Source organism: Carcharodon carcharias, chromosome 3 (assembly GCF_017639515.1).
Source record: "Carcharodon carcharias isolate sCarCar2 chromosome 3, sCarCar2.pri, whole genome shotgun sequence".
NCBI lineage: Eukaryota > Metazoa > Chordata > Chondrichthyes > Lamniformes > Lamnidae > Carcharodon > Carcharodon carcharias.
Window position 1 is genome coordinate 16,607,294 of NC_054469.1, and position 27,403 is coordinate 16,634,696.

General features: G+C 46.6%; 1 protein-coding gene across 1 annotated transcript in view; it reads left to right on the top strand.

Annotated features, from left to right (window-relative positions):
- Positions 1-27,403, top strand: part of LOC121276452 (pituitary adenylate cyclase-activating polypeptide type I receptor-like) — a 224,143-nt gene that overhangs the window by 47,952 nt on the left and 148,788 nt on the right. Inside the window, exon 3 of the mRNA XM_041184869.1 lies at positions 18,173-18,369. Coding sequence (XP_041040803.1) covers positions 18,331-18,369 — 39 coding nt within the window. The 5' untranslated portion in view covers positions 18,173-18,330. The remainder of the gene's footprint in view (positions 1-18,172; positions 18,370-27,403) is intronic.

Sequence of the window (27,403 nt, forward strand, 5' to 3'; positions counted from 1 at the left end):
TTGGGAAAGTTTTAAAAACCAACAAAAGATGGCCAATAAAATAAGAGAGGGAGCAAATAAACTTTGAGGGTAAGCTAGCAAGTGATGTAAAAGTAGACAGTAAGGACTTCTTTAAATACATAAAAAGGAAGAGAGAGGCCAAAGTGAACATAGACCCCTTAGAGAATGAGGCTGGGAAAATAATAATGGGGAACCAGGAAATGGCAGAGGAGTTGAATAAAAACTTTGCATCAGTCTTTACAGTAGAAGATACTAATAGCATTCCAAGAATACTAAATAATCATGGGGCAAAAGTTGGGGGGGGGGGGTAAATAAATATAATAACTATCACTAGAGAAAAGGTACTGGGGAAACTAATGGGGCTAAAGGCCAATAAGTCCCTTGGACCTGATGGGTTGTATCCTAGAATATTAAAATAAGCAGCTACAGTGAGTGCACTGGTAGTAATCTTCCAAGAATCCTTAGATTTTGGAAAAGTGCCAGAGGATTGGAGAACGGCCAATGTAACACCCTTATTCAAAAAGGGAGATGACAAAAAAACAGGTAACTGTAGGCCAATTAGCTTAGCATCTGCTATTGGGAAAATGTTAGAGTCTATTATGAAGGGTGTAATAGCAGAGCGTTTAGAAATACATAATCTAATCAAGCAGAGTCAGCATGGCTTCATGAAGGGGAAATCATGCCCAACAAATTTATTAGAATTCTTTGAGAAGGTATCAAGCAAGATAGATAAAGGGGAACCAGTAGATGTAATATATTTGGATTTCCAAAAGGCATTCAATAAGATACCGCACATCAGGCTATTTCATAAGATAAGAGCCCATGGTGTTGGGGGTAGTATATTAGCATGGATAGAGGATTGGCTAACTAACAGAAGGCAGAGAGTTGGGATAAGGGGGCATTTTTGGGATGGCAAACTGCAGCTAGCGGAGTGCCACAGAGATCAGTGCAGGGCCCTCAATTATTTACAATATATATTAATGCCTTAGTTGAGGAAAGTGAATGTACTATCTCCAAGTTTGTGGATGACACAAAAATTAGGTGGGAAGGCAAGTGGTAAGGATGACACAGAGTCTACAGAGGAATATAGACAGGTTAAATGAGTGGGCAAAAATGTGGCAGATGGAATATAATGTGGGAAAGTGTGAGGTTATGCACTTTGGCAGGAAGATTAGAGGAGCTGAATATTATTTAAATGGAGAAAGACTGCAGAAAGCTGCAGCACAGAGGGATTTGGGGGTCCTTGTGCATGAATCACAAAAAGCTAACATACAAATTCAGCAGGTAATAGGGAAGGCAAATGGAATGAGGGCCTTTATTTCGAAGGGAATGGAGTATAAAAATAAGGAAGTCTTGATAAAATGATACAAGGCACTAGTTAGACCACACCTAGAATACTGTGAGCAATTTTGGTCCCCTTATCTAAAGAAAGATATCCTGGCATTGGAGGCAGTCCAGAGAAGGCTCACTAGGTTGATCCCAGGGAAGGAGGGATTTTCATATGAGGACAGGTTGAATAGGTTGGACGTGTACTCATTGGGGTCTGGAAGAATGAGAGGTGACCTTATTGAAATATATAAGATTCTTAGGAGACTTGACAGGGTAGATGCTGAGAGGCTGTTTCCCCTTGTGGGAGAGCCTAGGACCAGAGGGCATAACTTCAGAGTAAGGGGTTGGCCATTTAAAACAGAGGTGAGGAGGAATTTCTTCTCTCAGAGGGTAGTGAATCTGTGGAATTCTTTACCGCAGAGGGCTGTAGAGGTTGGGTCGTTAAGTGTATTCAAGGCTGGGATAGACATATTTTTAATCAGTAAGGGAATCAAGGGTTATGGGCACAAGACAGGAATGTGGAGTTGAGGATTATCAGATCAGCCGTGATTTCATTGAATGGCAGAGCAAACTCGATTGGCTGAATAGCCTACTTCTGCTCCTATATCTTATGGTCTTATGGTAAAGTTGATAAGGCACTGGGACAGGATGAGATGCATCCAAGAATATTGAAGGAAGTGAGTGGAAATTGCAGAGGCACCGGCCATAATTTTTAAAATGTTCCCTGGATTCGGGGAGGTGCCAGAGGACTGGAGAATTGCAAATTTTGTGCTTTCATTCAAAAAAGGTTGTAAAGATCTTCCCTACACTTACAGACTAGTCAGTTTAACTTTGGTGGTGGGGAAACTTCTGGAAACAATTATCGGGATAGAGTTAGTAGACACCTGGAAAAATGTGGATTGATTTGGAAGTGTTAGCATGGATTTGTTGAAGGATAATCATGTCTAACTAACTTGCCAGACTTTTTTGAAGAGGTACCAGAGGTGGTCGATGAGGGTAAGGCCATTGATGTGCTTTATGTGGACTTCCAAAAGGCGTTCGATATAGTGCCACACAACAGACTTGTGAGGAAAGTTATAAATTATGTAATTAAAGGCGTAGTAGCAACGTGAATACAAAATTAGCTGAGGGATAGGAATCAGAGTAATGGGTAATGGGTATTTTTGGGCTGGAGGAAGGTTTGTAGTGGAGTTCCCCATGGGTCAGTATTGGGACCCTTGCTTTTCCAAATATATATAAATAGTCTATATTTTGGTATGCAGGAGACAATTTAAAAGTTGGCGGAAGACACAAAACTTCAGAGAATTGTAAACTGTGAGGAGGACAGTGTAGACTTCAAAAAGACATTGACACATTGTGGGTGGAATGGTGGCAGATGAAGTCCAATGTGGAGAAGTGTGAGGTGATACACTTTTTAGAATTAAGAATATGGAGAGACAGTACAAAATAAAGGATACTATTCTAAAGGGTGTGCAGGAGCAGAGAGACCTGGGTGTATATGTACATAAGTCATTAAAGGTGGCAGGGCAGGTGGAGAGAGCTGTTTCTAAAGCATACAGTGTTCTAGGCTTCATTAATGGGGCTATACAATACAAGAGCAGGGAGCTTATGATAAATTTACACAAATTACTGGTTAGACATCAGCTGGAGTATTGTGTACAGTTCTGGGTGCCACACTATAGGAAGGATGGGAATGTAATGGAGAGAGTGCAGAAGAGGTTTACGAGAATGGTTCCAGGGATGAGAGACTTCAGTTATGAGGAAAGATTGGAGAAGTTGGGACTGTTTTCCTTGGAGAGGAGAAGACTGAGAGGAGACTTGACAGAAGTCTTTAAAATGTTGAGGGGCCTGGACAGAGTAGATAGGGAGAAACTGTTCCTGCTCATAAATGGATCGAGAATCAGAGGGCACAGTTTTAAAGTGTTTTGTAAAAGAAGCAAATGCGAGGTGAGAAAAACCTTTTTCACACAGCGAGTAGTTAGGGTTTGGAATGCACTGCCTGGAAGTGTGGTGGAGGCAGCGTCGATGGAGGCATTCAAGAGGGCATTAGATGATTATCTAAATCGAAACAATGTGCAGGGTTACGGGGAAAAGGCAGGGGATTGGCACTAAGTTAAAATGCTCAGAGAGCCCGTGCAGACACGTTGGGCCGAATGGCCTCCTTTCACACCGTAACGATTCTGTGATTTATCCCACCATTGGTGATGGTGGTTTCGATGGTGGCCCTTTTGCCTAGGAACCTAAGCTCTGGAAATCTCTCCCTAGAAGCCTGCCCAGCCAACAAAAATGGCCACACTCCCTAAGTGAATTACTCACTATGGCAGGTTTCCCCAAAGGATGCCAATTTGCAGACCCCCCAGGAAACTCTTAAAATTGAGCTGGTTTATAGGGGCAAGGACACAAATAGGCACATTTTAAAAGCTTTTAAAAGTAGTCAATTTACCCAGAAATGGATACACCAGTGAAACTAACGAATGTTTCAGAATAGTTTTTGTTTGAAAAAGCTATTTTCAATTATTTAAGGGGAAGGCGATGGCGTAGTGGTATCATTGCTGGACTAGTAATCCAGAAACCCAGGTTAATGCTCTGGGGACCTGTGTTCGAATCCCACCACAGCAGATGATGGAATTTGAATTCGGTAAAAATCTGGAATTAAAAGTCTGATAATGACCATGAAATGATTGTTGTAAAATCCCACCTGGCTCACTAATCCCCTTTAGGGAAGGAAATCTGCTGTCCTTGCCCGGTCTGGCCTACATGTGACTCCAGACCCACAGCAATGCAGTTGACTGTTAAAATGCCCTCTTGAAATGTCCGAGCAAGCCACTCAGTTGCTTCAAAGCCTCAAAAAAGGAATGAAACGGGATGGACCATTTAGCATTGACCCAGGCACTGGAAATGACAACAGCAAACCCAGCCCTCTCGACTTCAGTATCGCTGGGTCAAAATCCTGGAACTCCCTCCCTAACAGCACTGTGGGTGTACCTACACCACATAGACTGCAGCGGTTCAAGAAGGCAGCTCACCACCACCTTCTCAAGGGCAACTAGGGATGGGCAATAAATGCTGGCCCAGCCAGCGACGCCCACATCCTGTGAATGAATAAGAAAAAAACCATTCTACCTCTCTTTCTCATCCTACCTAGCTTTTTGACCCAGCTTTTGATCATTTCCCCTAATCTTTCCTTTGTTGACTCAGTTTTTTGTGTGATGATGTTCGCGTGAAGAGCTTTGGGGCTTTTTACTACATTGAAGGCGCTATATTAAAGCAGATTGTTGTTACAAATGCAGTTTTCCTGTAAATGCTGGTTGTCGTTCCACAGCCAAGTGAGCAGCCACCCCCTGTTGGATCATACTGCTCAGCAACTGACCATGTTTCCTGACTGCAGCACCAAATCGCTATTTACAATGACTTTTACACCCAGGGGGCCACTGATGGGGCTGTACCGTCCTGGCAAAATCCACCATCGTCCAATTGGAATGTGTAATTCTCTGTTCAAACCGCAGTGTTAGAGGCCCATCTAGAAGTTGTTTGTACTCCTTTCTTAAACTCCTTTTCCTGGTCGCATGTTCCAGGACTGAATCCCAGTGCCAGTGCGACGCCAGGTACATAGGCCACATGTCCCATATGAATCAAACAGCGTGTTCCTTTGGTTGTTCATAATAGGCAGTGTACAGGCCTACACTCAATCGGCCTGTGTTTGCAAAGCACAAAAGGAAACGTCTGCTGTCGGGTATGATTCTGCAACTGCTGAACAATCCCGAACATGCTAATATCTACACCTAAGGTGACCAGTCACACTTGTAATGTGGCTCATTTATACCTGCTAAAAGCATCATGCCTTCGTTCACAGGGATCTGTCCTTTGTAAACGAAAGGAATACATTCAAGCCTTCCGCTGTTTTAAAATTACCCAGGAGCTTGGGGAGCCTATAGCTCCCCCTTGCTTTCTCTTTGGCAATGCCTCAGCCAATCAGAGTCAACTTGCCAACGAATTGCCCATTCCTTTCCCCTATAGTATAAATTGCTGTGATCGTTAGAAATGTGGCATTCTTGCATTTGTCCTGATTCATGCAAGGTGACAAGCTTCACCAACAGGCCTCTCTTTTCAGCAGTAGCCAATATAATTAAGCAATCAGAGCCCTTCAGGGCACTGACTCCTTACAAGTTGTTGCTTGGTGAATTTAAATAAAACAAAGTTTATCTGATACTGCACTCCAAAAGCAGACAAGCTCTGACATCGCCAGTCAGGGTCAGCTTCTGCTCTCTTCTTGCAGCTTTCAAATTAACTTCACTCCACTTAAATTAGCTGAATTTCTGTCATTGTGGATACCCCAGGAGAGTTGGAAGGCTATGGAATAAACCCTGACAGAATAGCTGGAGTGGAGCCCAAAGGCAAGGCTGACTGTCTGCAGATGTCACCTTTATGGCATCTCCTTCATAATGTGGTAAAATGTGCAATTGTCCATTTTGGCAGGATGAATAAAATAAATGCATTTTATCTAAATGGTGAGAGGTTGCAGAGCTCTGAGAGTCAGAGGGATCTAGGGGTTTGGGTGCATGAATTGCAGAAGGCTAGTGTGCAGGTACAGCAGGTAATTGGGAAAGCTAATAGAATGTTATTGTTTGTTTTGAGGGGAATTGAATACAAAAGCAGGGAGGTTATGCTTCAGTTGTACAGAGCACTGGTGAGACCAAAGCTGGAGTAGAAGCAGTTCAGAGAAGGTTTACTAGACTGATAACTGAAATGGGTGGGTTGTCTTATGAGGAAAGGTTGGACAGACTAGGCTTGTAAGAGTAAGAGGCAACTTGATTGAAGCATATAAGATCCTGAGAGGTCTCGACAGGGTGGATGTGGAGAGATATTTCCTCTTGTGGTAGACTCTAGAAATCAGGGTCACTGTTTAAAAATGAGGGGGTCACCCATTTAGGACAGAGATGAGGAGAAATTTCCTCTCTGATGGTCATGAGTCTTTGGGACTCCCATCCTCCAAAGCTGGTGGAAACAGAGTCTTTGAATATTTTTAAGGCCAAGCTAGATAGATTCTTGATAAACTAGGGTGTGAAAGTTTATCGGGGCAAGCGGGACTGTAGGGTTGAAGTTGCAATCAGCACACCCATGATGTTATTGAATGGCGGAACAGGCTCGAGGGGCTGAGTGGCCTACTCCTGCTCCTAATTCGCGTGTAACGAAACTGGTGCCAATCGTGGTGCTTTACATTCTTTGGACTCAACCAGGGAGGTCAAGAGGGAGACTCAGAGGTTTGGCCATCCCAGGGTTTTATAAATTTTGCGCCCTGGAGAGGGCCCGACAGTTTTGCTGCAGGGTGTTAAAACGACACGGGAGAGGGTGTTTAACGCAGAGTTGACCACCAGGCCGCAAGCCATCATCTTCTGAGATGGAAGGCTGACACTATCTGCGACTGGGCTTTGTCACTCTTTCCCAGAACAGACAATGCTGTCCATGTCCACCTTAATTCCATATCAGGCATAGTCAAGCATATGGTTCTAACTTTACATCAGAATAAGCATTTTAATTAGGCACGGTTTAGCGGGAAAAATGGTTGCTTGCAGAACTGTAAACCTCCCAGTGTGATATCCATCAGATCCTTTGAATAAGCTGTCTCACGGCATTCCACAGCATCATGTCACTTTAAGAAACCTTTGGGCCTCTACAAAGTGTGCTAGCAAATTAGCTGACGTCTGTATGACTGCTGCAACAAAAAGCACTTGGGCTGGAATTTTCACGCACCCCCCCCCCCCAAGGCGGGGCCAGTGAGCCATTGAAATCTCCATTCCCGCCGATGTGAGCGGCTGGAAAATTCCAGTCTTGACTATTTTTCCAAACTATTGATGCCCCCCCCGAGTTGAATAGCTTTCGCAAATCTCAACTACAAATTACAGCTTCTGACGAAGGTACATACACATGAATTAGGAGCAGGAGTAGGCCATTCAGCCCCTCGAGCCTGCTCCGCCACTCAATGAGATCGCGGCTGATCTGATTTGGCCTCAGCTCCACATTCTGCCTAGTCCTGAAAACTTTTGACTCCGTTGTTAGTCAAGAACCTATCTACCTCTGCCTGAAAAATAGTCATTTGACCCTGCCTCCATTGTGCCCTGGGGAACAGAGTTCCAAAGATTCACAACCCTCTGCGAGGTACCCATTCTATTGCACTGTCTCTATAAACTGAAGCAAGGAGAAATCTACTCTGGAAAGGTGAATATACCACCTCTTGTGAAATAGTGAAGGTATTTTAATGTACCCTGGTGTTTGTAATCAGCCTCTAAGTAAATACTTAATTTGTAAGTATTGTTGACAAGTGTTCAGTGAAAATGGTAATACAGTGAGACAGAGCAATGCACAGTTTATACCAGTTAGAGGGAAGACACCATGTGATCTGGAACTCATCAAATAAAGAATCTTATTCATCGCTCTTCAGAGCAGCTTGTTTCGGGCTTGCATAAGAACGTACGAATTTGGAGCAGGAGTAGACCACACAGCCCATCGAGCCTGCTCCGCCGTCCAATAAGATCATGACTGCTCTTGGGCTTTGACTCCACTTTTCCACCCACTCTCCATACGCTTTAATTCCCTGAGTGATCAAAACTCAATCGCAGACTTAAATATATTCATCTCGGAACACCCACAGCTCTCTGGGGGTAGAGAATTCCAACCTTTCACAACTCTTTGAGCGAAGAAATTTCTCCTCATCTCAGTCCCAAATGACCGGCCCCTTATCCTGAGACTGTGCTCCCCTGTTTTAGATTCTCCAGCCAGCGGAAGCGACCTCTCAGTATCTACCCTGTCAAACCCCTCTAGAATCTTGTACATTCAATGAGATCCCCTTTCACTCTTCTTAACCCCTGAGAGTAGAAACCCAACCCAATCAATATAGTCTCCCCCGAATTGATTGAAACATTTAAGATCCTGAGGGGCTTGACAGGGCACATGTGGAAAGGATGTAACCTACTCAGCCTCTCATCATAGGACAACCCTCTCAGCCCAGAGGCCAGTTTGGTGAACATTCGCTGTGCCGTTTCCAACGTAAGTGCTTCCTCTCTTCAATATGGAGACCAACATTGCACATGGTGTTCTAGGTGTGGTCCTACCTGTAAAATTACAATGGGGGTTTAATTATCCGAATATAGCCTGGGATAGTAGTAGCGTAAAGAGCGGAGAGGAGGCAAAAATTTCTGGAGTGTGTTCAGGAGAATTTTCTATAGCAGTGTGTTTCCAGTCTAACAAGAAAGGAAGCATTGCTGGACCCGGTTCTTGGGAATGAGGTGGGCCAAGTGGATCAAGTGCTATAAGGGGAACGTTTAGGGTGTACTGATCACCGTATCATAAGTTTTAGGTTGGCTATGGAAAAGAACAGGAAGAATAAGAATGAGGACAAGGGAGAGTACATATGAACATATGAATTAGGAGCAGGAGTAGGTAATTCAGCCCCATGAGCCTGCTCCGCCTTTCAATAAGATCATGGTTGATCTGATTGTGGTCTCAACTCCCCTTTCCTTCCTGCTCCCTTATACCCTTTGACTCCCTTGTCAATTAAGAATCTATCTACCTCAGCCTTAAACATAATGAATGACCCTGTCTCCACTGCTATCTGGGGAAGAAAGTTTCACAGACCTGTGACCCTCAGAGAAAAACATTCTCTTCGGCTCCATAATAAATGGGAGACCTCTTATTTTTAAACTATGTCCCCTCGTTCTAGTCTCCCCCACAAGGAGAAACATCCTTTCAGCATCTACCCTGTCAAGCCACCTCAGGATCTGTTTCAATAAGGGCGCCTCTCATTCTTCTAAACTCCAGTGGATATGAACAAAAAAACTGCGGATGCTGGAAATCCAAAACAAAAACAGAATTACCTGGAAAAACTCAGCAGGTCTGGCAGCATCGGCGGAGAAGAAAAGAGTTGACGTTTCGAGTCCTCATGACCCTTCGACAGAACTGAGTGAATACAAGAAAGGGGTGAAATATAAGCTGGTTTAAGGTGGTCGGGGGGGGTTTGGGTGGGGGGAGAGAAGTGGAGGGGGGTGGTGTGGTTGTAGGGACAAACAAGCAGTGATAGGAGCAGATCATCAAAAGATGTCACAGACAACAGAACAAAAGAACACATAGGTGTTAAAGTTGGTGATATTATCTAAACGAATGTGCTAATTAAGAATGGATGGTAGGGCACTCAAGGTATAGCTCTAGTGGGGGTGGGAGGAGCATAAAAGGTTTAAAAATATTTAAAAATAATGAAATAGGTGGGAAAAAGAAAAATATATATAATTTATTGGAAAAAACAAAAGGAAGGGGGAAGAAACAGAAAGGGGGTGGGGATGGAGGATGGAGCTCAAGACCTAAAGTTGTTGAATTCAATATTCAGTCCGGAAGGCTGTAAAGTGCCTAGTCGGAAGATGAGGTGTTGTTCCTCCAGTTTGCGTTGGGCTTCACTGGAACAATGCAGCAAGCCAAGGACAGACATGTGGGCAAGAGAGCAGGGTGGAGTGTTAAAATGGCAAGCGACAGGGAGGTTTGGGTCATTCTTGCGGACAGACCGCAGGTGTTCTGCAAAGCGGTCGTCCAGTTTACATTTGGTCTCTCCAATGTAGAGGAGACCACATTGGGAGCAATGAATGCAGTAGACTAAGTTGGGGGAAATGCAAGTGAAATGCTGTTTCACTTGAAAGGAATGTTTGGGCCCTTGGACGGTGAGGAGAGAGGAAGTAAAGGGGCAGGTGTTACATCTTTTGCGTGGGCATGGGGTAGTGCCATAGGAGGGGGTTGAGGAGTAGGGGGTGATGGAGGAGTGGACCAGGGTGTCCTGGAGGGAACAATCCCTACGGAATGCCGATAAGGGGGGTGAAGGGAAGATGTGTTTGGTGGTGGCATCATGCTGGAGTTGGCAGAAATGGCGGAGGATGATCCTTTGAATGCGGAGGCTGGTGGGGTGATAAGTGAGGACAAGGGGGATATGCCTGTCTCTTTATGGGGTATGTGGAACATTCCTTGTTCCAGTCCTACTCCAGCCCCCTCCCACAACTCTTTCTCCGGTACATCGATGATTACTTCGGTGCTGCTTCATGCCCTCGTCGGGACTTGGAAAAATTTATTAATTTTGCTTCCAAGCTCCACCCCTCCATCATTTTCACATGGTCCATCTCTGACACTTCCCTTCCCTTCCTTGACCTCTCTGTCTCAATCTCTGGTGATAGACTGTCCACCAATATCCATTACAAACCCACAGACTCCCACAGCTACCTCGACTACAGCTCCTCACACCCCACTCCCTGTAAGGACTCCATCCCATTCTCTCAGTTCCTTCGCCTCCGTCGCATCTGTTCCGATGATGCTACCTTCAAAAACAGTTCCTCTGACATGTCCTCCTTCTTCCTTAACCGAGGTTTTCCACCCATGGTCGTTGACAGGGCCCTCAAACGTGTCCGGTCCATCTCCCGCGCATCCGCCCTCACGCCTTCTCCTCCCTCCCAGAAACATGATAGGGTCCCCCTTGGAGAAGCCGGGGCTGTTTTCCTTGGACAGGAGAAGGTTGAGAGGTTCAATCAAGGCTTTAAGAAGGGAATTGGATCTTTGTCGGAAAAGGAAAATGTGCAGGGTGGGTGAATGGCGTTAGGTAAATGGCTCCTTCAGAGAGCCAGCACAAAACACAATGGGCCAAATGGCCTTCCTCTGTTCTGTTACCACTCTATTCTTCTACGATTCTGTGAATTGTAACAAGACCTCTTTATTCTTATGTTCCAATCCCCCTTGCGATAAAGGCCAACGTGCCATTTACCTTCCTAATTGCCTCCTGTACCTCAATGCTAATTTAGTGTTCTTTGTACATGCAACACCCAAGTCCCTCTGAACATCAACATTTACAAGTTCCATACCTTTTAATAAAAAATTCCACTTTTCTATTCTCATGACCAAAGTGAATAACCTCACACTTCCCCACGTTATACTCCATCTGACATCTTGTTGCCCGCTCACCTAACCTGTCTCTATCTCTTTGCAGCCTCTCTGTGTCCACCTCACAGCTTACCTTCCCACCCAGCTTGGTGTTATTAGCAAATTTAGATACATTACTCCCTGTCCCGTCGTCTAAATCAGTAACATAGATTGTCAAAACCCAAGGCCCCAGCACTCGTCCTTGTGGCACTCCACTAGTCACAGCCCGCCACCATGAGAATGCTCCACTTGAGCAGACTGAGCTTGCCTGGAAATGTTTACCTGCAGAACAAAATGGTCATCTTTACAATGATGTGTAGATGGCGAGTGGACTGTTTCGGGGGGGGCAAATGTTTACTGTGTTGTGATGGAGTTCCTTGATGGGCTATTTTTACCTGAGTTTACACCAAGCGTTGGGAAGGCTACAACAACAACCCACACTTACACAGCGCCCTTTTAACATCGGGAAAAAGTCCCAAAATTGTGCCCAAGAAGCAGACAGTAGGGAGAATGACAGAAGGCTTGGTCAAAGAGGTTGCTTTAAAGGAGAGTTCTAAAGGAGAACAGAAGGGGGGTGCAAAGTAATTTAGGAAAGAAATTTTAGATTTTAAAAATTCATTCACGGGATGTGGGCGTCGCTGGTTGGGCCAGCATTTATTGCCTATCCCTAATTGCCCTTGAGAATGTGGTGGTGAGCTGCCTGCCTTCTTGAACCGCTACAGTCCATGTGGTGTAGGTACACCCACAGTGCTGTTAAGAAGGGAGTTCCAGGATTTTGACCCAGTGACAGTGAAGGAATGGCGATATATTTCCAAGTCAGGATGGTGAGTGACTTGGAGGTGTGGTGACTTCCAGGTGATGGTGTTCCTATGTAAGTGTGAGGTGATGCACTTGGGCAGGACAAACAAGGCACGGGAATACACAATGAATGGTAGGATCCTGGGAAGTACTGAGAATCAGAGCGACCTTTGTGTGCATGTCCACCGGTCCCTTAAGGTTGCGGGACAGATAGATAAGGTGGTTAAGAGGCATATGGGATACTTGCCTTTATTAGCCGAGGCATTGAATATCATAGCAGGGAGGTTATGCTGGAACTGTATAAAATGCTGGTTGGGCCACAGCTAGAGTATTGCGTGCAGTTCTGGAATCTGCATTATAGGAAGGATGTGATTGCACTAGAGAGAGTGCAGAGGAGATTTACCAGGATGTTGCCTGGGCTGGAGAGTTTTAGTTATAAGGAGAGATTGGATAGACGGGGGTTATTTTCCCTGCAGCAGAGGAGATTGAGGGGGGACATTACTCAGGTGTATAAAATTATGAGGGTCATAGATAGGATAGACAGGAAGGAACTTTTCCCCTTGGTGGAGGGATCAATAACCAGGGGGCATGGATTTAAGGTAAGGGGCAGGCGGTTTAGAGGGGATGTGAGGAAGAATTTTTTCACCCAGAGGGTGGTGGGAATCTGGAACTCACTGCCTGAAAGGATGGTAGAGGCAGAAACCCTCATAACATTTATGACGTATATGGATGTGCACTTGCAATACCATGGCATACAAGGCTGTGGGCCTAGTGCTGGAAAATAGGATCAGAATAGTTAGTACTTGCTTGACTGGTGCAGATTCGATGGGCCAAAGGGCCTTTTTCTGTTGTAGACCTCTATGACTCTATGTGTCTGCCGCCCTTGTCCTTCTAGATGGTGGTGGCCATGGGTTTGGACGGTGCTGTCCAAGGAGCCTTGGTGAGTTTCTACAGTGTACCCTTCAGCCTTAATGGCCAAAAATACAGCCTCTAATGTTGGGCTGAAGGTGGAATGTATAAAGATCAGAGTCAGTGACGGGGAGAATTTGGGAGAACAGGGGCTAATTGTACGACTAAAGATGACTTCAGAGACTGATAAGGACGTAACCTTAAACATAAAAGCAAGGATTTTAAGGCACTGAGGACAATGGGCCAGTGGTGGTCTGTGAGTAGAGGGGTGAGGAGTGAGCGTGGACTGGGTCTGAAGATAATGGGATTGTCCAACGCTTAGACAGAGGAAAGTGCAACAGTCAGAAGCTGAATGTCAGAAAAGCCATGAAGAATTTTCAGACTGAGGCACCGGAAGCCAGTGTAGATCAGCCAGCACAGAGGCAATGGGTTAACAGGAGTTGATGCAAGGACATGGGCAGCAGAGCTTTGGGTGACCTCCGGTTTATGGAGAGCGAAAGACGGGAGGCTGGTCAGGGGAGTGTTGGAATAATCACACTCAGAGGCAGCGGAATGCTCCCGTCGGTGATCACGCATTTCCACGGACACATACGCACGATGGGCCGAATGGCTTCCCTCAATCCGGCCTTACGCTTGTGACGGTGCAGGAACCCACCTCGAGGTTGAAACAAGCAGAGGATGAGGTAAAAAAAAAAGTCAAGAAATGTCAATCTTGGTTTTCCAAGATTGTAGGAAAGAGAGGTAACTGCTTTAATGTTTCAACAAATGTAATTCTTCCAGGCTGCACTCAATAAAACTAAAACCTAAAAGCACTCGGTGTAATAAGATGGCTCTGAGAGGCAGGGAATGACGTTCGTTTCTATTAACCCAGATATTAACAGGCAATGTCTCATATGTCTATTAAAACTCTAAGTGCCAAACACTGCATGTACCTTTTAATCATGCTCACATTTCCTTGTATGACTGCCAGAAACAATCTCCGCCAATTCAAGTGCATAGGGAGGCCCGGGTCTCCTTGGTTGAGGTCTGCATTGACTTGGGGTGGGGGGGGTGGGGGGGGGCGCGGGGGTGTGGGTGCATACATTGAGGGAAGGAGGGTCTCGAGGGGAGTTTTTTTCACCTGGGCGTGGTGGGGATCTGGAGGACACTGCCTGAAAGGCTGTTAGAGGCAGAAACCTTCACAACATTTTTTTTAAAAGTTTGGATACGCACTTGAAGGCCAAAAGAGCTGGGAAGTGAGATTAGACTGGGTGGCTGCTTGCCAGCTGGCACAAACGCGATGGGCCAAATGGCCTCCTTCTGTGCTGTACATTTCTAAGATTGACATTTGGAGTAATGTATTGAGAAGGCACGTAAAGGTTTTTCTGCAGCACTCACCTCTCAGGTGGGGGGGAGGCCATGGTGTAGTGGTATTATCATTGGCCCAGTTATCCAGAGACCCTGGGTAACGTTCTGGGGACATGGGTTCAAAACCCACCACAGCAGTTGGTGAGATTTAAATTCAGTAAAGAAAAACTGGAATTAAAAGTGTGGTCATGACCATGAAACCATTGTCAATTGTTGTAAAAACCCATCTGGTTCACTAATGTCCTTTAGGGAAGGAAATCTGCTGTCCTTACCCAGTCTGGCCTACATGTGACTCCAGACCCACAGCAATGTGGTTGACCCTAAACAAGGGCAATAAATGCTGGCCTAGCCAGCAATGCCCACATCCCATGAATGAATTTTTTATGTCAGTTATGCCAACACTATTGCAAGTGTTGGAACATGAGGTATGTTGACAAGAAAAAGTTACTTGGAGTAGAGATGAGCTAAAAGAAAAGCAAAATGCTGCGGATGCTGGAAATCTGAAATAAAAACTGAAAACTCAGCAGGCCTGACAGCATCTACGGAGTGAGAAACAGAGTTAACATTTTGAATCCATACGACTCCTCTTCAGAGCTAAAGAGAAGTAGATGAGTTGGTTGATGGAAGCCACAGGGAGCGTCCATTGTACGAAGGATCAAGAATGATATAGTTGCCTTCACATCTTCCACACTCCCCAAAGTGCTTTATAGCCAGTGTAATATTTTTGAAGTGCAGACGCTGTTGTAATGTAGGAAACGCAGCAGCCAATTTGTGCACAGCAAGCTCCCACAAACAGTATTGAGGTTATGGCTGGATAACCAGCTCCTGTGATGCCAATTGAGGGAGAAAGATTCTTCCTAAATGGTAAGAGCATGGCTTCCACAAGAAACAGCTTGATTTTTCCCTCTTATACCCCGCACTCGTAGAATGAGACAGTGAGGAAGCAGTGAGTGGGCATTATCAAGAGCGACGTATCTCACACAGGGATATAGATGAATGAAGTGACCAACAGGGGCTGGATTTTCAATGGCTGGACTGGGGTCGGAACAGAGGTGGGTGTCCAAAATCAATGGTGCCAACGCCCTGCGGGTGGTTTTGCCATCTCCATTCCTGATTCAGGCAACGTTTGTGAGGGAAGAAGGGTTGGGATGGCCAGCGATCTCGCCCACAGAAACGCTTAGGCCAATTAAGGCACTTACAGAGCTCGGTGGAGGGGCTCGCTTACAAATTTTCACAGGGAGCGGGTGAGCGGCCTAATGCAGACCAGCTCGAGACAAGAACAGGGTCATCTGTGTTTGAATGGAGAAGATCAACGTACAAGTCACTAGAGGCTTAGTGGAGCAGGGGGTGGGGAGGGGGGGAGTGGAGGTGGGGGGGGGGTCCTATCCTGTCACAGGGTAAGTCTAAATAATGTTTACTTTCCTACCCTTGCCTGGATTCCATGCCGTCACCATCTGTCCTCTGCAGTGTGAAAAGTCGACACATTCCGTGTCCCATATTTCTGCTGAGCTGCCTCTATTCTTGTCCGAAAACTTGGCCCAAGAGCTAGGTTTGCAGGAATGCCTTAAAGGAGGGGAGTGAGGTAAGAGGGGAGAGGTCCAGGGTGGCAAATTCCTGAGCTCGGCACCCAGACAGATGTTGCAGCGGTTTAAAACCGGGGGGAGGCGCAGGAGGCCAGATTAGAGGAGCAGAGGTATCTCAGAGGGTTGCGGGGCTGGAGGAGATTGCAGAGATAGGGATGGGGGCGGGGTGGGTGGGTGGCGAGGCCACAGAGGGATTTGGAGACGAGGTCGAGGTTTTTACTACCCAGACTTCAGCTGGGAGTCAGTGGCGATCAGCAGGCGCAGGAGAGCTGATTGTAAATGAGGACTGAATACGAGTTAAGAGCCGGAGAACAGAGCTTTGGATGATAAGCTGACGGAGGACAGAATGTGGGAGACCAGGCAAGAGTGGGTGAGGCAGGGTCCAAGACGGGTAACGTTACGGAGGTGGAAATGGGCAGACGGTGCAGATAAGCGGCTGAGAGCTTATCCTGGGGCGTCAAGTGTGACGAGAAGGTTGTGATCAGTCCGTTTGCGCCTCAGACCCTTGCTAGGGAGGGCGATGGAATCGTTGCCGTGGGAGCAGACTTCGTGGCGGGCGCTGGAGACAACAGCTTCTGTCTTCTCAGTATCTAATTGGGGGAAATTTCTGTTCGCCCAGCCACCGGGTGTCAGATAAGCGGCCGGACAATTTATATAGCAAGGGGGGTGGTATCGAGGTGGGGCAGAGTTGGATGTCGTCAGTTTGCACGTTTCAGATGGTGTTGCTGAGGGGCAGCACGAAGGTGATAAATGGCGGACTGGAGGGTGTGGGGGTGCAGGGCAAGGAAAGATCCTTGGGGGACGACAGGGGTAAGAGTATGAGAGAAGCCATTGCAAGTCATCCTCTGGCTACAATCTCACAACAGCAGTCCTACCCAGCAGGGCGACAGCAGATGGTAGATGGTGTGGTCAACCACATCAAAGGCTGCGGACGGGTCAAGGTGAATGAGGAGGGAAAATATGCCTTTTTCGCAGTCACATCATAAACCATTCGGAGTTGAGGGCAGGGCAGAAACCCAACTAGAGCAATTCAAACATGGAGTTCCTGGGCACAAATTTGGGAGGCGGGGGAGACACCACTTCAACGACTGAGGAGGAAAGAGAGACCACCACACACAACAGACTGAAGCATTAAATCTATACTGACACTCAGGTGCAGTGCGGAGAGAGTGCTGCACTGCTGGAGGTGCCGTCTTTCAGCTTAGACTGAAATCCTGTCTACCCTCCCTCAGGTGGACGTACGAGATCCAGGGGCACGCTTTTGAAGAGGAAGCTCTGGGAGATGGGCTCAGGGTCAAACTAGCCGTAGTGTTTAAATATCGGACAACAGTAATTTATTGCCCGTCAGATGCTTTGGGATATTCTGACAATGTTGCAAGAGGCCAAATGAATAGAAGTTCTCAATTTGCTAACTGGTAGCGATGGAGCTTGAAATTGTGTCCTAGGTTTACTTTTCACGTACCGATACACACGCTGCCATGCCAAACACTTCCAGAGATTTTCAGTCTTGTGGCTTTCACACTTGATAACGAGGGACGAGAATGGGAAGAGGCTAAATCGAAATAAAATGGCCACTTGCTGACGCTTGGCATGCGGCTCTGATAATGAAGTGGAATTTACTCTGATGCTTTTCATGCATATGTAAACAGGGGACTTTACATGCAGAGCCACGGCTGCCATGTATCCCCGCAGTTTACCTGAGCTGGAAAGAGGAAAGGAGGTTTTATGAATCACGGCTCCAGTCCCTGTTTACTGGAACATGTAGTGATGACGAATGCTGAAGTTGGAATTTATGAATGAAATCTAGAGGTGCCTTATTCCTCTCTCTTTCTCTCTTTCTCTCTCTCTCTTTCTCTCTCTCCGTCTCTCTCTCTCTCTTTCTCTATCTGTGTCTCTGTCCTTTCTCTCTCTCCACCTCCCCTCCCGCTTCATCGATTGCTGATTGCTACCGTTCTGCAGTCCTGTTATGAAGCTCACTGCTGCTTGTTTTAGTGTGAGTGCAAGACTCAGAAAAGGATAACGGTTATTAAATGTGTTTAATGAGATGGCTCATCAGTATTTGCAACCGTCATTTAGAGCCACTCACCACCATTGAGCATCATCTTAAAGTAATGCCTGTTATTCCTTTACTGGAAATTCGTTTCAGTGGCATCCGATCTGATATATCTCCCGCCTTTTATTTCTCTCTCTCATCCTTTTTAAATCTTCCTGGCGTTCATTTTTGCTGATTCTTCTCCTTGTTTTTTTTTATTTATTTCCTCCAGTGCTGCAGGAACAGTCTGTGAGGACACTAGGAATGCAGCTGCATCTCGCCACAGGAGCAAAGATCTTCAGCAGCCACTGAAAACCTGATCGGAATGTAATGTAATTTTGCTTTCCCTGCGCTGTTGATCTGAGGGTGATCTTCTGACGGACCGACACCATGGATTGCTTGTTGATCGCCATCCTCCTGCTGCCTCTGGTAAGAAGGAATTGACACTTAAACCCCCAGCCTCTCCCCGCACCCCATCCCCGAGCAAGATCGGTGTCACTTTGTCAGCGACTGTGTTGGGCTCAATGCACAGTTAAGTTACAAATGCTCTCACTACGGCAAAGGATATATTTAAATTGGAGCCACTGATCAAAGAATTACTGAGTGTGCAGAGAATGTGATGTTTGAGTAATCTATCATTTCACTACGTACAAATTACCTTTCAAATCTACATGGGGGAGGAGAATTTATATTTTTGATGCAGTGCACACTGTAATTAAGGACAGGGATTGAGGGATATAAATTCATTGTGGGCTGCTCCCCTTCCTGTCTCTGTGACTTATTGACTTCTGCACTGGCAGCACACCAGCTTGGTTCTTGGCCCCGGGTTCGGTGGTGGTTGAATTGGTTTACCAGGGCTTTGAGCTTCAATCCTGGGGCAACACTCACTCCAGTGCACTAACTGAGGGAGTGCTGCTTTGTCAAGATGTGCTGCCTTCCAGCTGAGGTGACATCTCATGGCTTCGACGAGAGGGGGAGAGGGAACAGAGAGGGAGAAAATAGGAGAGGGATGCAAAGCAAAGGGAAAGAGGGGGATGGGCTGAGGTGGGGGCAGGGATGGGCAGGTTTGGAGGGGAGAGGAACAGAAGGAGGTGGAAGGGGAGAAGGAATGGAGAGAGGAAAAGAGTTGAGAGGAGAGGAGGGTAAACGAGCGAACAGGATGGATGTAAGGGAAAATAGAATTCAATGGGAGAGAAGGAGGGATGGATGGAAAAGGAGGGTCGATGGGGGATTGTAACAGAAAGGAAGGGGCAGTGGAAATTAAGACACCCATCCCATTCCCTCATCTACCCTTCTCTCCTCTCATCTCTTTTCCTCCCTCCATTCCTCCTTCCCTTCCGCCTCCTTCTGCTCCCTTCACCTCCAAATCTGTCCTCCCCTGGAAATTAAGACAGGGAGGGGAGAGGAGGAAGGGAGTTGGGAAATTGATAACTTTCCTCAGAGAAGGTAAAGGGAGGGGTGTCTGATTTTAACCTGGTTTCAAACCAGTTGGTAGAGTATGAAACTAGTTACTAATACGTTCCTTGATAACAGGTTCATTCACAGAATGCATAACCCCTTGTCCCAGCAGTCACTCTTTAAAAGTGCTCTAGATACTTAATTAACCAATGCCCCTTGCCTGCATATTTTAACAATGTGACTAACATACCATTAGAGCCCAAGCAGAAACTTAGCCTCAATGGGGGGTTTCTGCCTCAGTCCGAGGTGCATGGAGTGAGGCAAGGGCTAGAGAACAATGTTGGATTCTGTGCCCATCAGAAGTGCTGAAACTTTGTCGAGCATAGTGAGTGTTACTTTGTTTTCATGAGAAAATCAAGGCAATTTCCTTCAAAGGGCAGCATTATTAAAATGAAGCTTATTTGTTTGCTTATCGTTTCAATGATCTTTTTATAGTTTTTAAAGGTAATCTTTGTTCCGTTTCCTAAACAGAACCTACTTTATTTTCCCTTTGCAAATGTGGACTCAGCTCTGTCACAAGACGTCATGTGACGCTATGTCACAGCACATTATGGAACATGAGATGATGTGGATTAACTTTGCATCACATCGTGTTATGTCATATATCTGTACCCTCTCACTGCGCCACATACAGGGGCAATTCCTTTGGATTACTTGCCGTCAAGTAATGTCCTGAATGGACAGCAAGATGGTTAGCAAGGTTAACTGGTTAAAAGTCATGAACCTACTCACATCAGTGCACCTCTCATTCAGTGGTTGTATATGTTCCAACCCTCTTGCATTTCCATGCACTGGAGAGGTTTAGAGAGGTGCAGCGCTTGACGGAGGTTGATTGGAGCAGGTACCTGGCAGCCAGTCGCGATGGATGATTGCTTGGATTTAGAGCCACACATCAACAAACAGCTATGGAACATGACATCACTGCTCTCCCCTTCTCACTCCTGTGCTTATCTTCAATACCTTCTGGTAACCATAAAAAAACCTTCCAGCGTCAATAGCATCAACATAAACATCAAAAACAAAGAAGCATCATTTTTTCTCAATTAGTTTATTTTTATCTTTAGGAAGCCTCTTCATAATCTGTGAAACATTCCTTCTCTAAATGTGTAAGCATTTGAGAACCTTGATCAAAAATTCCTCTGTATAATGTACACACCCGAACTGTTACTCCTGGGTCCCTTGCAGTTTATTGTGGCTTTATAGCTAAGCATCAGCTGTGGTTCAGTAGATAGCACTGTTGCCTCAGCAACCAGAACATTGTGGGTTTGTGTCCCACTCTAGCATTCGAGTGCAATACACAAGGCTGATGCTCCAGTGCAGTAATGAGGGAGTGCTGCACTGTTGGAGGAGCTGCCTCTCAGATGAGATGTTGGGTAGGAATTTTATCAGTGCCGTGGTGACAGGCTTGGATCAGGGGGTGGGGGGAGGTGTCTGTCCAAGTGGAACCCTGACCTGTGAGCAACATGCCCGGTGGTATCTGGACAACGGGATCAGGAACATTCAGGATGACAGTGAGTCAGCAATTGGGGGAGATGGTGTTGTAGTGGTAATGTCACAGGTGGAGTAATCCAGAGGTCCATGGGGACTTGGGTTTAAATCCCATCTTGGCAACTAGTGGAAAATTCAATTAATAAAATCTGGAGTACGAAGCTTGTCTCAGTAATGCTGACCATGACAGCTAATGTCGATTGCCATGAAAACTCACCTGGTTCACCAATGCCCTTTAGGGAAGGAAATTTTCCATCTGTACCTGGTTTGGCCCACGTGTGACTCTAGACTTACAATGATGTGGTTCACTCTTCACTGCCCCCTGAAATGGCCTCAGTTCAAGGGCAATTAGGGGTGGGCAACCAAGGCTGGCCTTGCCAGTGATGCCTACATCCCATAAGAGAATAAAGTGGGGGGGGGACAAAAGGCTGTTAAGTAGCTAATTGAGTGATTTTGCAGTGCCCATTTAAATCTTCCCTGGGGCAGGTGGACTCCGCAGAGCATCAGCAGCTCACCTTCTCAATGCAGGGGAGAACTCGGAGGCAGGCGGGTGTTGGCTGGTACTGGCAGCCGTTGGGCACAGCCGCTTTGTCCCCCAGGCAGGCCGAGGCTCAGGCAAATGAGAGCTTGTACACTTGGAAGGATTTACAGAGAGTGAGGCCATGGGGGAGGGCGCTTACTGCTGGGGTGTCTACTAGATCCACTGCAGCACTCTTGTGCAGCGCCAGGAGGTTAGGAGGCTTTGAGCTATGAAGACTCCAAAATTCAATGGGTGCTCTGCACACGCCGAGACTGACTCCTCCAGGTGACGAGGAGAGAGGGAGAGAAATGCTGACGGAGCCTGGCTGCTTAGGCCAGGGAGAGCTCCAGCCGTTGAGGCTGTGATGGGACGCAGACTAGGAGGGCACACAGGGGCAATAACACAGGCTAATATTCACAGAAGGGGAGGCGATGGTATGGTCGCTGGACCAGTAACCCAGAGACAAAAACAAAACTTGCCGGAAAAGCTCAGCAGGCCTGACAGCATCTGTGGAGAGAAAGACAGAGTGAACATTTTGAGTCCGTGTGACTCTTCTTCAGAGCTAAAGAGAAGTAGAAATGTGGTGAAATATGTACTGTTTAAGGTTGGGGGTGGGGGGACAGGTGGAGCTGGATAGAAGACCAGTGATAGGTGGAGGCAAAGGAGAGATTGCAAAAGATGTCATAAATCTAGAGAACCACGATAATGCTCTGGGGGCCCAGGTTGGAATCCCGCTATGGCAGATGGTGGAATTTGAATTGAATAAAAATCTGGAATTAAAAGTCTAATGATGACCATGAAACTGTTGTAAAAACCCATCTGGTTCACTAATGTCCTTTAGGGAAGGAAATCTGCCGTCCTTACTAGGTCTGGCCTACATGTGACTCCAGACCCACAGCAACGTGGCTGACTCTTAAATGCCCCCCTGAAATGGCCTAGCATTCAGTTCTCAAGGGCAATTAAAGATGGGCCTAAACAGTGACGCCCACTTCCCATGAGTGAATTAAAAAAGAATTCAGCTGACAGGGTTTCCAAGTGAACGATTAGCTTCACGGAGATGTTGGAGCACCAGTGTACTTGAAGGCTGAGTCTGTCTAAGGTTGGTGGTAGTGGGAGCTGTGCGGAATGAGGGAGGAGGAGTTGAGTCCACTGGGATGTGGTGGCACCCATTGTCCCTGGTAGTGAAAGTGGCTGTGGTTCTCAGCTTTTGTGCCTGGGGCTGGTTACGGGCCTCATCGGGAGGTGTTTGTGGGACTTTGCAGCCAGCCACCCATCACTGCATCAGGCAGCTGAAGGACAGCTTGGACCAGCGGGCAGGTCGCAACATTCGGTATTGCACCAATCAGGTCATTCAGGCTAACGGTACAACAGGTTTCAGGGTCATTGCTGGATTCCCTCAGGCGCAGGGTGTAATCCGCTGCATGTGGATATCGAGGATCCCACAAGGAACCATCAGGAACAGGAAGGGATTTCACTCAGTGAATATTTAGTTGGACTGTGACCACTGCAAAAGGGCCCTGCAGGTGCATGGTTCATTGATGTAGATAAATTGGAGAAGTTGGGACTTATTTCCTTGGAGAAGAGAAGATTGAGAGATTTGATAGAGTTATTCAAAATCATGAGGGGCCTGGACAGAGTAGATAGGGAGAAACTGTTCCCATTGGTGGAAGGGTCTGGAGCGAGAGGGCACCGATTTAAGGTAATTGGTAACACAAGCAACGGCAACATGAGGAATAACTTCTTTACACAGCAAGTGGTTAGGATCTGGAATGCACTGACTGAGAGGGTGGTGGAGGCAGGTTCAATCGGAGGTTTTGAAAGGGAACTGGATAAACACCAGGAGAGAAAACACTTGCAGGGCTATGGGGAAAGGGCAAACGAGTGGGACTTGCTGAGTTGCTCTTGCTGAGAGCCAGCACAGACAAGAAGGGCTGAATGGCCTACTATGCTCTATGGACAGAATTTAATGCCCCCCCCCAGGAGTGGGCTGGGAAGTGGGGGAAGCTATTTAGCGGGGCAGGTATGTGCGGGCTGGAGAGTTCGTCATCTCACCGACATGCCCAGTTAAGTTTGGGGTGATAAAGGTTGAGGACAGCCCTCCCACCCTTAAATCAATTGAGGCCCTTAACTTAATGTAATTGGCAAAAGAAGCATTGGTGACATGAGGAAAAACTTTTTTACGCTGTAACTGGTTAAGATCTGGAATGCACCAAGTGTGGTGGAGAGAGATTCAATTGAGGCATTCAAAAGGGAATTGGATTATTGTCTGAGGAGGAGGAATGTGCAGGATTATGGAGAGAAGGTTAAGAAATGGAACTAGGAGAATTGCTCATTTGGAGAGCCAGCACCGACACGATGGGCCGAATGGCCTCCTTCTGTGCTGGAACGATCCTGTGATTCCCGGGAAACTGCAGCAACTCGTACATCCTGAAACAGTCCCGGGTGCCTCTGCTGATCACACCACCTAAACGCCTTCATGAACAGATCCTGGGTGACAAGGGGCATACGCCAAAGCCATGGCTGCTTACACCCGTGCAGGATCCCACTAGTGAGCCAGAGGACATCCACAACGGCTGCCAGGTCGCTGCTAGGGAGACTATTGAACAGGCCATTGGCCTTCCAAAAATGAGGACCTGGTACCGGACTGCTTAGATCTGGGGGTGGCCTGCAATACGCTCCATCAGGGGGGGGTCTCAGCTATCATTGTGCGGAGCACAGCAGACCACAATCTGGCACTCCAGAGAGGAGGTGCAACTGGAGGCAGAGGACCACACCACCACCCTCCGAGGACTATGAGGTGGAGGAACTTTGAGACCAGGCGGCCAGTTGAAGCGCACCCACGGGTTTGATGCCAATAAGCATTGAGGTACTTTTGTTTTATTTGTTCACAGAATGTGTGGCTCATCGCTAATTGCCCTTGAACTGAGTGGCTTGCCAAGTCATTTCGGAGGGCAGTTAAGAGCCAATCACATTCCTGTGGGCCTGGAGTCACACTCTCACTCAGTAAAGATGGCAGAATTCCTTCTCTAATTGGTGTATACGGGAACTAATTCCCGTATTAGTGAACCAGATGAGATTTTATAACAATCGATGATAGTTGTCATGGTCACCATTACTGAGACTAGCTTTCAATTCCTGGTTTTATTAATTGAATTTAAATTCCGCCAGCTGCCGTGGTGGGATTTGAACCCTTGCCCTCAGAGCATTAACTGGGTCCTCTAGATTACCAGTCCAATGACATTCCCCCATCTCTCCTACATGCCAGAGAGACATGCCAGTCTCACTCACAAACACGCATTTCTCCTAAATGCCTCTGGGAATAATTTGGTCTTCTACCCACAGTAGCCTTGGCGACCTTTCATTAAACACCCATCTCAACGGGCCCATCATAACATCATGCCAAGGGATGCATTCACCACTGCCCTCACTCGGGGCACATCTTTCCATGCCTTCCACGTCAAATGCTCACCATCTGGTAATGGTCCACTGGTGCAGAAATGAACAGGCTAAAGTGTGCATTCCAGGGCTTCTAAATTTGCATAACGCTCTAAAACTTCGAAATTCAGCAACAAACCATCAAGCCAGTGAGATGCTGAGTGCTCCTCGGTGGATTTGCGTGAATTCTTCTAGGTTCCCCTCAGTTGTACTCTCCCAGGGTCTGTAGTTGATATGGGGATTGGCTGCTTTTTTCTTTATTCTTTCATGGGGTGTGGGCTTCACTGGCTGGGTCAGCATTTATTGTCCATCCCTAGTTGCCCTTGAGAAGGTGGGGGCGAGCTGCCTTCTTGAACCGCTGCAGTCCATGTGGTGTAGGTACACCCACAGTGCTGTTAGGGAGGGAGTTCCAGGATTTTGACCCAGCGACAGTGAAGGAACGGCGATATATTTCCAAGTCAGGATGGTGAGTGACTTGGAGAGGAACTTCCAGGTGGTGGTGCTCCCATCTATCTGCTGCCCTGGTCCTTCTAGATGGTAGTGATCATGGGTCTGGAAGGTGCTGTCGAAGAAGCCTTGGTGATTCCTGCAGTGTTTCCTTTCCTTCCTGCTGAACATAAATGCAACAAACACTCAAAAGGGATTGGCAAAGTCAAATGTGGGTTCTTTATTCATGACAATTAAATAGCACATGTACAATCTTGGAGAGCTCTTGATAACATATGGTACACACTGCACACTAGCTATCATATAGTATCTTACATCCTTTCCTATCTGGTAATGTACAAAGATCATAGCCACTCCTGATGTGAATCCATGTCCACAGAACATTCACCTGGGCCTCAGGATTACTCGTCCACTGACCTGACCACTATACACCATCTGCCTTGGAAGCCATGTGTTTATACAACACCTTTCAGCCAACGAAAGACTTTTGGATTGGTATCAATTTCAGAAACCCATCTGTCACTTTGCACTCAACAAGCTTTCGCAAACTGCATTGACCAAAGAACTCATTTATATTGAGATAGCTTGAAGGATAAATATTAGCCAGAACACTGGGTGAACTCCCCCGCCCTTCTTCGAAATGGTGCTGTAGTAACTGAAGGTCTAGCCTCTCTTGCTGTCTATCAGGGGTCACGTGATCTTCTGGGAGGCTCTGACCAATGAGCCCTAAGTGGGGGCAATCTGAGTGGGGGTGGGGCTTCCTGACGAGAGTCCTGATTGAGCAAGTAGTGTCTGAAATTTTATATTTACCTGTTTCTTGTTGAAAACTGTCCACTCCGCTGAGTCATTACAAGTGCCATGGGATCTTTTACGTCCACTTGAGAGGGCAGATGGGATCACAGTTTAAGAGAAACGGCACCTCTGACAGGGCAGCACTCCCTCAGTACTGCACTGAACTGTCAGCCTCTGATTGTTGTGCTCTGGTCCCTATGGACCAGTAACACTGTCGTTTTCACAATCATGTTTGCACGCACAATAATTTAAGAACAAATGTATGAATTTGGTGGGAGACACAGAGGTATTTTTTGTGGCCGTCTGAAGTTTTAACACTTTGACCTTTTATTGTACGATGAGAAGGAAAAGAGAGGCTTTTAACAGGTACAAGGGAAGCAAATCAGCGGAGGCATTAGTGGAGTACAGAAAGTGCAGGGTGGAGCTTAAGAAAGCAATTAGGAGAGCAAAGAGGGGATATGAGAAAGCTCTGGCTGGTAAAAGTAGGGAAAATCCCAAGATATTCTATATCAATGGGAAGAGGATAACCAGGGAAAGAGCAGGGCCCATTAGGGACCATGGGGGCAATCTATGGGTGGAGCCAGAGGACATCGTGAGAGTGTTGAATGAATACTTCACATCCACCTTCACCCAAGAAAATGAGGATGAAGGTATCGAACTCCGGGAGAGAGACTGCAAGGTGGTTCTTGAGCAAATTAATATATGGAGTAAGAAGGTATTGGAGGTGCTGGCAGGCTTAAAACTGGACAAATCTCCAGGTCTGGATGATTTGTGCCCCAGACTGCTGAGGGAGTCAAAGGAGGAAATCACAGGGGCTCTGACCCAAATTTTGAATTCCTCTCTGGCCACAGGGGAGGTGCCAGAGGACTGGAAAACAGCTAATGTGGTTCCGCTATTTAAGAAGGGTTGTAGAGAGAAGCCAGGGAACTACAGGCCAGTGAGTCTCATGTCAGTGGTAGGGAAACTATTGGAGAAATTTCTGAAGGAGAGAATCTATCTCCACTTGGAGAGGCAAGGTTTGATCAGGGATAGTCAGCATGGCTTTGTCAGAGGGAGGTCATGCCTAACAAATTTGATTGAATTTTTTGAGGAAGTGATCAGGTGTGTAGATGAGGCTAGTGTAGTTGATGCAGTTTATATGGAGTTCAGCAAAGCCTTTGACAAGGTCCCACATGGGAGACCTATAAAGAAGCCAAAAGCACATGGGATACAGGGTAATTTGATAAGGTGGATTCAAAATTGGCTTAGTTGTAGGAGACAGAGGGTGATGACAGAAGGATGCATTAGTGACTGGAAGCCAGTGTCCAGTGGCATACAACAGGG